At 43.1% G+C, this 14,314-nt stretch overlaps 1 protein-coding gene across 2 annotated transcripts in view; it reads right to left on the bottom strand.

Annotated features, from left to right (window-relative positions):
- TSPAN12 (tetraspanin 12) overlaps positions 1 to 14,100 on the bottom strand; it is a 65,011-nt gene extending 50,911 nt beyond the window's left edge. The window contains exons 1-2 of one of the 2 annotated variants that reach the window (XM_030857648.3): positions 13,822 to 14,100; positions 12,718 to 12,853 (exon numbers count right to left, since the gene is read on the bottom strand). In XM_030857648.3, coding sequence (XP_030713508.1) covers positions 12,718 to 12,783 — 66 coding nt within the window. In that variant the 5' untranslated portion in view covers positions 12,784 to 12,853; positions 13,822 to 14,100. Of the gene's footprint in view, positions 1 to 3,241; positions 3,344 to 12,717; positions 12,854 to 13,821 lie in introns of those variants that run through there. The other variant, XM_070046280.1, reaches the window with a different exon arrangement.
- Positions 14,101 to 14,314: the final 214 nt, after the last annotated feature.

The raw sequence follows: 14,314 nt of genomic DNA, 5'->3' as shown, positions 1-14,314 counted from the left end.
CAAAAGTGGATAAAGGCTCCACAGATATTCTAATGGGTAGTAAGGGCTGAGAACTACTGCATTAAGTGTGAAAGGCTGATGGGGACTTTTAGAATGGAGAGATAAGGTTGACATAAAATACCAGATGCCCTGATCAATCTTAGTATCATAAAAAGAGGCAACTGGATATAATAATGTCCCCAATATGATGCAATCAGAAGTACTCAGAGATACCTTTGAGGTTAATTTAACCAAAAAGTCAAACCTGAATCTAATCAAGCCTCCAGCTCTATCAGTTTATAGGAAATACAGGGAACAGATTTAAACTTGTTAAATGTCACCATGCGGATGCAATCAACAAAATCAAGAATATAAGAAATTTTACAGAACAAATGATCTGGTTTCTTCAATTTAAAAAGCTGGCAGGTGGAACAAAAAGAAGGAAGGAGAAACTGTTATAAATTAAAAGAGATTTCAGAGATTGTCCAAGGCAATGTCAGGATCTTGGTTTGGATCCTGATTTAAATGAACCAACCACAAAAAGCCATTTATGAGAAGACTGGCGATATTGGATATTTGAAAATATTTACAATAGCCAGGTCATGGAAGCAGCCTAAATGCCCATTGACGGATGAATGGATAAAGAAGATGCGGTACATATATACAATGGAATATTACTCAGCCATAAAAAGGAACAAAAATGGGTCATTTGTAGAGATGTGGATGGACATAGAGACTGTCATACAGAGCGAAGTAAGTCAGAAAGAGAAAAACAAATATCATACATTAACGCATATATGTGGAATCTAGAAAAATGGTACAGATGAACCGGTTTGCAAGGCAGAAATAGAGACACAGATGTTGAGAACAAACATATGGACACCAAAGGGGGAAAGTGGAGGGGAGGGGCTGGTGGAATGAATTGGGAGATAGGGATTGACATATATACACTAATATGTATAAAATAGATAACTAATAAGAACTTGCTGTATAAAAAAATAAATAAAATAAAAAATATTGACATCATAAAATAAATTATTGTTTATTATTTTAGATATGACAATAGTATTATTTTTTTTAAGAATCCTTACCTTTTACAGATACATGCTGAATGGTTTAATAAACAATCCCGATGCATGGGGATTAAGTGAGAAGTGGAGGCTGTGTTGGTAACTGGCGATTAATTATACTGTGCTTTCTACTTCTGTATGTTTTTAATTGTCCATAATTTAAAAAAAAAGATTTTTTTTTTAAACAGCAACTATCTGGAACACATTCAGTCTTCCTGGGAGGCTTTTCTAAAAGCTGAAGGTTAACTCTAAGTTCTGAAGGCCTTTCCTATTTTGATGGAAATTTTTCTCAAATTGCCTTATACTTATCTTCTTAAGTGCAGTATAATGAATTTCAGCTTAATTTGATTTTTAATAATTTCTGGCATCTTGATGAACATTGATTACCATTACGTCACAGGTTTTCTGTAAATGCTGAAATAATGAACGTACAAGATAGGAATGAGTCTTTACTGACTCAAGGAGTGGCTGTAAACATGCTTTCTGGATAAGGGCTCCTAGGTCAGCAGAGCACGTGGAGCTCCACCTGCCTGGAAAAGCAGCTAGTGAATTCACGCATCCTTCATCCAGTTGCAAATACAGTAGATCCCCGCCTTATCCGAGGGGGATATTTTCCACGAACCCCACTGGAAGCCTGAAACCTTAGAGAGTACCAAACCCTATATATACTAATGTTTTTTTCTATACTAATGGGCGGGTAGCATCTACACCTTGGATACAGTGGACAAAGGGATGATTCACGTCCTGGGCCTGACAGTAGGAGATTTCATCACGCTTCTCAGAACTGCACACAATATAAAACTTACGACTTGTTGATTTCTGGAATTTTCCATTTTATATTTTTGGAACACTGTTGACCGTGGGTAACTGAAACTACAGAAAGTGAAACCGAGGACAAGGGGAACTACTGTATTTACTCAGCCCCAACCATCTGCCTTGTACTGTCTGTGCTAGAGTACAGACCCAACAATGCATAAAAGAAGCAAGATGTCAGCCTCTGTGGAGCTTCTTACAGAACACAAGGAATAAATACGTAAACCAGATAATGACAGACTGTAAAAAGTGACATGAAGCACGGAAAAGTGAAGTAACCTGTTCAAGGTCTTGCAGATTCAACGGCAGGGCTGGATTCAAATCCAGGCCTTCATCTTTAAGCTTCAGGGTTAGTCACTAAATGCCTTCCAAGTTTACAAACGAGCCTTATATTCCCCAAACAGCGAGGAGATGCACCTGCATAGCATGCAGGGTTCCTTAAAACAAGGGAGGGGTGGGGTTGCAGGGGGAGGTCCTCTGTAGGGGTCAGGCTCAGTCTGAATGTCTGAACTACTTTCTTTGCTGAATGAGGGCTCAGGGCTCAATGGCTTCAAACAGGTTAAGAACCCTGGGATCACAGTTCAGAGGAGAATTAGGCCACTTATTACTATCCTCATTCCTGTTGGGAATGAAGAACAGATTGTAAACCTCATAAAAGTTACCCAGCGGATCAGCCACAGTGTATTAAACATGCTTCCAGCTTCTGTAAACTTGACGCTTTAACATCTGTTCTACATGCGTATGCTGGACACACCTTGGTCTGGACAAACTGATAATATGCCTGAGTCACCTTGCCTTGGCCACCTTCCACCCGCCCTTGTGAGAAGTCCTTCTTCAGGGCCCACAGTTTTCATTTTCAAATACAAACCAACCAATCCAGAGCCCACACTCCCAACCACCCCTTTAATGAGCTCTCTCATTCCAGGCCGCTCTACACATGCCCGAATCACCGCAAGGTCCAGATGCCAGACAACTAGGGACAGAGGCTGCTGAAATTATTCAAACTAGCCAAAACCTACTTATCCTGCCTTGCCAGTTCCTCCTTGAAGAAGCCCCAATGAAAGCACTTGCTCAGTCTCCCTCTCTCCCTGCCTCGCAATGGACCCCACCATGAGGAGACCTGTACTCTATCTCTTAGGATCTGTGAGTGTAACGGACTATCTTTTCAATGGCAGCTGTCTCCTGATCTGTCGATCTTACCAAACCTCAATAATCACAGTACCTATTACAACACACAGGGCTAGCAGGGGACCATGGACTGCTTGATTAAATCTGAGGCTAAGTGGCCTCCCTCTACTTGGCTATATGTGGGTCTTCAAATACCTTATATGTTTCAGGGGAACGGGAAAGTCTACTAATGTGCTATTTTATTTAATTACCTTAATTCTTTTGCAGTTATAAATAATTCTCCCCTCTCTTTATCATTCTTCGAAATAATAACCGATCTTGATTTCTCCATCCTTTAATTTCTCGCAGGCTGTTTAGCCAGTTTTCAATATCATAGCTCATATCATATTAAAAAAAAATCCTTTTGGGGTGACTGACCTATTCCATGGGGTCAAGGGGACTTCTCCAGACAGCTAAGATCTGAAAGATAATTATCAAGTTCATTAGGGAAAGGGAGGTTGAAAAGAACATTCCAGTCAGAAAGAACAGCAAAGGTCCTGGGGTGGAAGGCAGCATGATATGGGCAAGGAAGGGAAACCGGCAGGGAGCAAGAATGGAAAGCCAGGCAGGGGTCAGAGCACACGGTCTTAGAGGTCATCGTGAGGCATATGGTCTTGACCACAATGACCATAAGAAGCCATTGTATCAAAAAGTCTTGGTTTGGGCTTCCCTGGTAGCGCAGTGGTTGGGAGTCCGCCTGCCGATGCGGGGGACGCGGGTTCGTGCCCCGGTCCGGGAGGATCCCACATGCCGCGGAGCGACTGGGCCCGTGGGCCATGGCCGCTGAGCCTGCGCGTCCGGAGCCTGTGCTCCACAGCGGGAGAGGCCGCAGCAGTGGGAGGCCCGCGTACCGCAAAAAAAAAAAAGCTTGGTTTGAATTTGAATTCCAGCTCTGCTCCTTTTCATCTATATGACTTCGGGTATGTCATTTAATCTTTCCTAAGCTTCAGTTTCCTCCTATATAAAATGTTATAATAGCAAGTTCAACTTCATAGAGCATTCACAGGATGAAAAAAGCGTAGGATTCTTACACATATTCCCTGTTACTATCTTATACATATTACCTATTCCTTTTGACTTCCGGCCTTTCACTTAACCTTTCTCAGTTTAGGAGACAACTCTTAAATCAGTTCATAGATGTAATCTTCGGATATTTGAAGGTCTAACAAATGGACGGGAAAGGCCGCTCTGGATAGAACTGTCTATTGGACTTCCATAGCCATTCTTATTTTTGACATCTCTAAAACTGAAGCTCATTTTCATTCTTCTCGAAACCTGTGTGTCCCTCCCACTGTTTTTCCTGTCTCGGTAAACGGTATAATCAATGCTTCAGTCACATCCACTGGCACCTTGGCAAGCAGCCTGAACCTCTCCCTCTTCCTCAGTCCTACATCTAATTGCTTTCAAGCCCAACGGATTGTTCCTGCAACACACCTGATAAATTCCTCCCCCTTTCCTGCCATTCTGGCTAGTTCAAGCCCTCAGCCTCTTGCCAGGCAATTACAATCACCTTATAATAGAACTCTCCAGCTCACAGATTCCACCTCAAATTCACCCTTCAGTTAGCTTTATAAAACACAGATCGAGCGATTCTGCTTATAAAGCTCTAATAGCTGCCCCTTGGGGCCCCTCCCCATCTCTCACTTCCACTTCCCCCAACTCTCTCTTAGAGAATAAGTTTAAACTCTACAGCAGGACACACAGGCCCTCTTCAGTCACCCTTTGACCTATCTCTTCAACTTATTTCCTGCCAACTCCTTCCCACACACATTCTGTCCTTGGATGAAAAAAGTCCTGCTTGTGCTTCTCTGATATGCACCACACAGACCTCCCAAACCTATGGCTTTGCCCATGCAGTTCCCTCTGCCTGGAATGCAATCCTGCCCCAGCCTTTCCATATCATGAGCAGAGCAACCTTATCCTTAAAGACCAGCTCAAACATCAGCTAGAATGTAAAGTTTTCCTCCCAGCTCCCTCCTTACCCAGAGTCAACACTCTTGTCTAGACTTCACAGAGCAGTTATCTACCGTCTCCTATTTTTACCCACCCATCTCATTCCACTAGAGGACACAGACCACTGCCTCTAGCCCCATCTCACAGTAGAGTACCAGGCCCAGTAGTAAGACCTGATACATATTAGATGAATGAATGAGAAAATAATTAAAGAAAGATGATTTCAACTTGCCAGATAAGCTAACTATTGGAGAACTTTAGCAAAATTAGGAGATGCTTTAAGTAGAACTGAGCTTTCTATCACTGGAAGTTTTCCAGTAGAGAGATGCTTGCTGAATTACATGATGAAAAATTTATATATCAGGTCAGAAGCTGGCTTAAGTGTTCTCAAAAGTCGTTTAAACTACAAATGTTGCATTCTACTTAGCCCCGCTGTTTTTTTCACTGTAGTCACCGAAGCCTTGTAGCTGTGCAGAGAACATCAGTAGAAATAAATAATATCAACACAAAGCTTTATCTCACAGTAAACAAGCAATTCTGAAAATACACTGCTTTTTATTATGACCTTATTTCCAGCCGCATTAAATGGCTGAGAAAGTTCAATTCTCAAAGAGTGATTTTACTTATTGTTGAGAAAATAATAACAGTAACAACAAATACAGTGCATGCTATAGCAAGGAACTAAGCTAAAATGAGACAAGGTCACTTCAATAACTAATCCTAATGCTATTAAATCTAGAAGGACAAATTATGCAACCAATTCAGGACTCCTTACAGATAATGGTATTTTCTACTAACTTTCCAAATTAAAATAAAATAATTCTTCAACTGTCATTCATGATGATTAAATTATTAGGACACTGTAGTTATCACATGTAACTAGGTTTATAGCTCCTTACATCTTCTCCAATATTGCAAAATATTATCTGTAGTTCAAGGAAATATTTAGAAAATAACACAAAGATTACTTTAGAGAAATATATTTAATATACTACTTGGCAGGACCTCTGCCACCTTCTGTCTTGCAAAAAACGTTCAGAAAATGCTAGCTCTCAACAAATATTTATAAAAATGAAATTTGCTGTGTTGCAGATATATTCTGGTTTTGCTTGAATTTAATCATGTAAAAAAATAACAAGAATCAAGTTGTTTCCTATATCAGAATTTATTATGAAATGTATACCTATAGTTTCCAGGAAGTAAGGTTGCAGTCAAAAAATAGACATTTACATCCTTCAACTGTCTGGCATATATAATATATATTCTTATATAAGGTGACAGTAACACTAATCATTTCTGCTCAAGGCGGACAGATGTCTAAAGCCAGCCACCTAAACTTTTCTTTTTATGTCAAATCTGTTAGCAAAGAGCAGAATGTGGAAGAGAGACCAGGAACTTAGTTAAATTTCTGTCTCTACAGAGAACTTGGACGAGTAATTCAAACTTTTAGAAACTCTTTTCGCTCATGATGAAAATGGAAAAATTGAACTAGATGCTTTTAAAATTCCCTTTTTTTCTTAAAAACAAAAGGATTCCAATTATTATTTATTAAAATGTAAAGGTAAATCAATGTTTTTTGGTTTTGTTTTTGTTTTTTTGCGGTACGCGGGCCTCTCACTGTCGTGGCCTCTCCCGTTGCGGAGCAACAGGCTCCGGACGCGCAGGCTCAGCAGCCATGGCTCACGGGAGCAGCCGCTCCGCGGCATGTAGGATCCTCCCGGACCGGGGCATGGACCCGTGTCCCCTGCATCGGCGGGCGGACTCTCAACCACTGCGCCACCAAGGAAGCCCGGTAAATCAATTTTTGATAATTTGGAGGCTAGCAGTCCAAGGCAAGTACTTCCCAGGAACATGTCTGTCTCAGTTCCCAAGCCTGCTCCCATCCACCTTTTAATCAGTTCATGCCTCAACCAGCTTCCCTTCTGGGGGTCTGGGGGGGAGCCGGGAGCAGCAGGAAAAAGCAAACAGATCAGACTATTTGCCTGAAAGCACGGGCACTGTAAATGATCGCTGAAACAAGTTCCGAAGATTCCTTGTGGGTATCATTTAAGCACGAACATCTACTAATTAAGGATGAATAAATCAATAGCACCTTGGAGCTGTGCTGACTAATAGTTTTTATAGATCATGTTGCCCTGCAGACAGGGTGACCATACATCCTGCTCTGACCAGGATGGTTCCACTTTAAGCCTCTGTTGTCCTGTCATCATTATTAATAGAGACAACCCCTTATAACTTCACTCTCAAAATTGTCCTGATTTCCACAATAAATGATCTGGTCACCCTATAGGCAATGCAGGCAAAAGAAGGGTGAAAGGCCTCATTCTACACCGTAGTTTCTGTGCAGCCCAATGGCCCAGCCTGTGACTGTTCTGAGTGGGGAACGATGCCTGAGGGGCCTGTGAGTCCAGTTGGCAGCAGGGCTGGGCCCCAAGGAAGCCTCCACGCCCTTCTCCTTCTCGAAATGCTTCCTTAAGAAGCATGCAGTGGCCTGTCTTTGCTCAGCTGAGCCAACCGCATTAAGAAAAGTGTATTAGCTTTGCCCCTGAGACTAAAGCTTATTGAATGTTTATTTTTAAAAAGCACTAACATTTCTCGAAGGGCTCTCCTTTATTCCTTAGGAAGAGTTAAAGTAAACTGGAATGCCTTTCATAGTACAAAATTGTGGGGGGGTGGAGAGCAACAATTCAAAAAGTAGTAGGGCTTCCCTGGTGGCGCAGTGGTTGAGAGTCTGCCTGCAGATGCAAGGGATGCAGGTTCGTGTCCCGGTCCGGGAAGATCCCACATGCCACGGAGCGGCTGGGCCCGTGAGCCATGGCCGCTGAGCCTGCACGTCCGGAGCCTGTGCTCCGCTACGGGAGAGGCCACAATAGTGAGAGGCCTGCGTACCGCAAAAAAAAAAAATAAAAAATAAATAAATAAATAAAAAGTAGTATTTTAACATGAGTATATAAATGCTGTGTGAATGCAAATACCCACTTGCCCAGAATCTCTTTAGGGACTACGGGGGTCAGACACCTAAGGTTCACTATAGAAAACCGGAGAAAACCAAACAGAACATTGAGTCTTCTGTTTTCTTCATCTAGCTTGCATATATCCCAAAAGTGTGAACCAGATTTCCTGTCTGCTTTTTAGGCTTTCTTTTATAAGCTTCTTTTCGTATTTTGTCGAGGGTAGTTCCTCTCTCTTGCTACTCTTTGGTAATGGTAAGTGAAAGACAATGGCTCTTATCTGCTGGTGAGAAAAGAGAGTTTAAAACTACAGGTGGGATATTATACTTTTAGAAAATAATAAACAAACGTGATGAATGTTAAGTGTTCACCAATTTCAAGAATTTCCAAAAAGAACCATATGTATCCATTTTTCCAACAGCAGAAAATTATCATCTAAGAATGGCAAACACTCACATCATAAAGCCACAGAAGTTGTCTTTAAAATGGAGGAAAGCTTTCATTTATGAAATAGTATGGCATTTAAAAAGTAAAAGTGTGATACATTTGAAGTAAAAATAACCCATTTCCTTGCTCTATCGTGGCCAGAATGTGAATCATGGTCTCCAAAGAGCTCTCAGGGCAGTTTACTCACGTGCACTGTGTCTCATGTGCCTTTTCCCGTTACAAATCCACAAAACTCATGACAAACCTCGAAGGTCCAGTATCTGTCTGCCAGCCCCAGTAGAGCTGAACCGGGATCATGCTTCTTTACAAGTGAAAGAGCCACTTCAACAGATGGCAAATCAAGGTGACCGGATCCACAGCAATGAAAGAATGCAGTGCATCTGTGATCTTGAATATTCTGTGGGTTGTTTCCTCTTAGACAGGTCTATACCTCCCACTTAAAAAAATTAAATATGCAAGATACACGTTTTTACTGAAAAAAAAAATTCACTGTTTGATATTCAACTCCCAGAACAGAAAAACAAAATTGTATAGGTCCTCAGTGTTTTTCCAAATAAGATTTATTTTTCTTTCCCTAAAATCTTTGTTGGGTAGAGAAGGGGAGAGGGTACCAGTATAGTAGAAATAGATAAGAAAAAGTCTATTTCAGATGCTAGGAGAAGAGTAAAAGGATACAGCTTTTGATCCTGCAGTTAATGAGTGCAGGTATCTCAATCCCACAAAACTAGAGGCCAGTACAGTCGCCCTCTCCACACTCAGGATGAGCTCAGGTTCACGCCACACTAGTTTGTTCTCCTTCTAATTCCAATGAGAACTAAAAGCAAGGACTAAAGCCTTGCTCCTCCAGATGGGGCAGTCAGCAGCAACAGTGTCACAGAGGGGCTTTTGAGAAATGCAGACTCTCAGGCCCAGCCCCAGACATACTGAATCAGAATTTGCATTTTAACGAGATGCCCAGGTGATCTGTATGCACGTGGAGGTTTGAGAAGCACTGCTCTAGGGGACTTGGAATGAGCAGGTGGACAGCTAATCCCTTCCTACTGAAGATGTTTATTTCTCTGCTGCAAATAAATTCAGCACCGTTTCCAATAGTACAACTTCTGCCGCACTTAGAGAAAAAAAAAATTGGACTTTGAATCCCTATTCTGCTACTTACTGGCAAGTTAATGAGCTTCACTGAGTAACTTCTCTTTACCACCACCCGCCATTTTCCAGGCGGAAAACGAGAATTAGATGAGAATTAGATGAAAGAGTAGTGTAAGGATGCCCAGGAGTGTGTGAGGCACAAGTAAGGAAATATAGGATCTGCAAACATTGCTTTAACTTTGAAAGAATAACACCAATGTCCCCAAAGTTAGCATATACATTTCATATAATTCCAAAAAACTCCTGACAGGTATTTTAATTGTATAAAATCATCTCAAAGAAAAAGAAACCTTAATCAAGACAAGAAAGGCAGGTGCTTTAAAAGAACAGAAGAATAAAAAAAATTCTAGAGAAAAATTCTACCGAAAAAACATATAAAAATTTGTTTATATAAAGTGATGCTCAAGCTCACTGATAGTGGGGGAGGTAAAGAATAAAGTAACAGTGAAATAACACTTTAAGCCTCTTTGGTAAAAATTTTAAAGTTTCATAAGATGGCAGCAACATTATATGTATATGATGTACATATAATGAGGTATATTGGTGCTTCTATTTCTAGGAGATAGATTCCCAGGACAGGATTACTGGGTCAAAGGAATGGAGGAGCGGTAGCAATAGTAGCAGTATTAATCACAACAATAACCGGTAATCTACTTATTACAGTAAACTATTCGTGAGCATCATTATTGTAGTAGTAGTAACGACTGCGGGTACTACAGCTACTACTGCTACCGCTACGACCTAGATAGCGCTTATTAAGTGCCACTGTTCAAGCACTTCACATATATTGAGTCTAATTCCCCAACAACTCTAAAAAACTCTAAAAAATAGGAACCATTCCTATTTTGCAGACTAGGAAACGGAGACACTTAAACGTGCCTGGCACACATAGTAAGAACTACATAAATGTTAGCTATTTTGTTGTCATCATTACATATCCTCTGACATAGCAATCCCGCTCCTGTAACTCTAACCAAATGAGAAAAACAACCTAACAAAAAATGTCATGAATATCTATATGAATGTACATGAATGGGTATACGTGGACAGGTATGAGTAAATACATCTTTGTATGAAATAAAGAAAAAATAGGGCTTCCCTGGTGGCGCAGTGGTTGAGAGTCCACCTGCCGATGCAGGGCACACGGGTTCGTGCCCCGGTCCGGGAAGATCCCACATGCCGCGGAGCGGCTGGCCCGTGAGCCATGGGCGCTGAGCCTGCGCGTCCGGAGCCTGTGCTCCGCAACGGGAGAGGCCACAACAGTGAGAGGCCCGCGTACAGCAAAAAAAAAAAAATAATAATAATAATAAAATAAAGAAAAATACAGAGGGATGCTGAGTAGGCAGTAAACTCGGATTATTTTGTTGGTGGGGAGATGATATTTGGAGAAGAGGAGGGCTGGAGAAAGGGGGAAGCAATTTTAATAAATCAGAACACACAGAAAGTGAGAATGTTGAAGTACAGGATAACAACAAAGAAATAACATTTTACATTCTTTGGGGACACAAAGAGCCCTGGAGGAGTTTAAGGAATAGGCATTTTTAAGCAAATGTCATTACTCAGAAGAGTAATATTTTTGTTAAGTGATTTGGGTTCCCCTCCACACACACACATAATACAAGTTATTGAGAAAATTTCCAAAACATTGTTCTATGTTGCACAAAAAAAGTCCTAGTAATTCCAAGGTTCGAACACAGTAATCGTCCATGTAAAGGCACCGTCTAGGGGCAAGAAAGCTGAGTTCTGCTCCCGGCACTGTCACCATTGGGCCATCTGACCTTTGGCTTCCCGTCACTAACCTACACTTAGTTTTCTCATTCCCAAAGTAAGGAAGTTCGACCAGATCATCTTAAATCCCCTTTTAGTTATAAAAATGTGTTGATTCTGTAATTAAAAACAATAAAGTAGAAAAGTGAAAAACTAATAAACAGAAGTGACAATTATCACACATTTTAAAGGAACAAAGTTCAAAATCTTAATACCCTATAGCTAAGCAGGTAATTTAATGACCTTAATTAAATTAAGTTTGTACCTTAAATTAAATGTACATTTAATTTGTACATTTTTAGAATTAAAAACTGCAACAAGATCAGTTAGGTATTTTATATTTCCAAGTGGTGAATATAACTACTCAATGCTTTAAGTTTCATGTTGAGAAAAAAAGTTGCCAGTTTAGATATCTTTCAGATTACTTCCTGACGTAAGGCTTCATTTGTCACCTTAAAATGGAGCCATCCATAAGGAGTAGTTCAACCAAAATGTCATTCTCTAGAGACCACATGTCATAACCCTACAAAAAAAAAAGCTGGTAAATGCCAGCTAGTCAGCCAAATAAATAAATTACTCATTAAAAACTGTAACAGAACGTTTTGAATATAAATTATTAAAAGAACACAAATTTGGGGGAAAAAAACTAACTGCTTAAGCAGGACAGCTTCCTGAAGCAACATTCAACGTTTAAATTTTTACAGTTTCCTCAAAAGTTTTGTAAATAACAATGTGATTATTAATAACACTTAATGAAAATTTATGCCTGGGTGCAATGCATAAAAAGTCACTAACTCACAGGGCATAAAGATTTCCATGAGCTTGTTAAATTTTATGTATTTTATTTCCTTAAATGGTTATGGGATTTTCCAAAAGCATACACAAAATTCCTTAAAGCTTTGCCAACTTAGAAATAGTTACACGGAAACCACCTTTTCAGACTATATGGAATCTCCCAGAAAAATCTACTTAGTCTTTTGATAGGATATCTGGGTATGAATTCCTACAAAAACATAGTAAGACTTCTGCCCCCACCAGATTTTATAGGATGACGTAAGGAAACAATTTATGGCTTGCACAGTTATCTGAAATTCCTGAAAACAAGCAGTTCCCTAAGTAGTGTGTCAAAATTTTCTTATCTACAAGCACAAGCACGTGCATTTATTTATATCCCCAGATTAACTTCAAGTCTAATTTTACTGCCACTAGTATCCAGCGGTGGATTTCTTTTTTCTAATTACAAATGGAACTTGAGCTAGATCAAAGGCATTTTAAGGTCAAAATTTACTTCTCTGAAAAATAGAGGGTGTGATCCCATGTAATTAATTAATGCTTAGCCATGCCCTTTGGCGCATTATGTGGTGGCTATAGGAAACCGAGTCCAGCCGTCCCCACCTGTTGGTGCAGTGGACTGCTTGACTTACCCAAAAGAGCAGATTGAGCGCGTAGAGCAGGCAGCGCAAACACTTCACAGAATCTTCTCTGGCCATTGTGAGCCCCGGGAGGGAGAAGCCCCATCCTTTCACCACATCCTACCCCCACGGGCAAAACAGCAGCGATCTGCAGAGGGCGGAGGATAACAGGGGACTTCTCACCACCGCGCTCCTCACCCCCAGCCCATCCCTCCTCTGCCAGCCGTCAGCTGGGTGCAGGTCTGGTCCGAAGCCTAGTTCATTCGAGACATCGCTTCATCGAAAATCATTTGTTAAAGTTATAATAGTAACCTAAACTCCCCAAAGTTCCAAACAGGCTTCAGATAACACCTGCTGGGAAGAGAAAAGATTGTCTCCCCGGATGAATGAAGGCGCGCAGTAAACTCGGGTTCTCAGGGGACACGCGGCGGTGTCCTCTGAATTCTGATGAGACGCTCTTTAAAACCTCCCTCAGTCCACGCCCCTCCTCGGGAAGAGCTCTGCTCCGAACTGTCCCGAAGGTTGGAAACCACACTCCCGTCCCCCCACCCCCCCGGAGATGTCACAGACGCCGCGGGCGACACCGAAGGTGAGAGTGTTCCTCTCACTTGGACAGTTCCTGGGCCCCCCGCCTCCGCACCCCCTTCGCCATCCCGCAGCTCGGGTGTGAACGCGGGGCACTGGAGGGGGCGCAGCGCTGAGCTGGGATTCCGCCCGGCGACTAGGGTTTCTCCGGGAGAACACAAGAAATGATGTTTGGGCCCCGGAATGATGGATTAGCCGGGGGCGGCGGGCGGGGAGCGGGGAGGGGCGCACGGGAATTAGGGCCGGTGCAGCTGTGCAGACGCCGGGTTAGTCATTCACGTCCCCCTCCCCCGGCCCGGCCCCGGCCGCGACCCGGCTCTCCCAGCCGCCCGAGGAGCACAAAGCCGAGCGCGGTCAGCCGCCCCGCCACCCGGGCGCGCGCCCCCGGCAGGGCGCGCGGGGAAGCGCCGGCGGCGGGGAGCCCCGAAGCCAGCACTCTTAAGTAGTTTAGCACACAGCGCCGGGGGCAGCCGCCGCCGGCGGGCTGGCGGGACAGCGGGCAGGAAGGACGAGAGACGCGCGGCCACTCACCGTCGGCGCTGGGCTCCGCGCCCCGATCCCGCCGGGGGACAGTCGGGGACGCACTGCGGGGGCTCATCGGGGCAGCGACGCTCCTCCTGGAAAGCCGCAGGGCTGCATTGACTCAAACTGGAGAAGCTTCCTTCTCTTCCTCTCCCCCCGCCGCCGCCGTCGCCGCCTCCTGGGAAAAGGGGGAAAAAAAAAAGTCCTGGGCAGCAGTTGCTGGAAAGTCTCTGCTAAGCCACCTCCCAGCGCCGCTGTCCCTCCCAAGTCCTCGCCAAGTCCGGACGAGGCAGCGGCGGCAGCCAGGGCCAGCTGCACGAACTCTCAGCGCATGCTCGGGCCGCCGGCTGCCCGGGTTGGATCCTAATGGGTGTTTCTGGTCCCCTCACGCGGCGTGAGCCCCCGAAGGGACGCCTCACCTCTACAAGGGCCAGAGGGAGAAAAAACCTAGGGACTTTGGAGAAGTCCGCGCAGCAAGCCCCTTAAAAATGGTGGTGTCGGA

Source organism: Globicephala melas, chromosome 9 (assembly GCF_963455315.2).
Source record: "Globicephala melas chromosome 9, mGloMel1.2, whole genome shotgun sequence".
Lineage (NCBI taxonomy): Eukaryota > Metazoa > Chordata > Mammalia > Artiodactyla > Delphinidae > Globicephala > Globicephala melas.
This window is presented reverse-complemented; position numbering and strand designations above follow the sequence as displayed.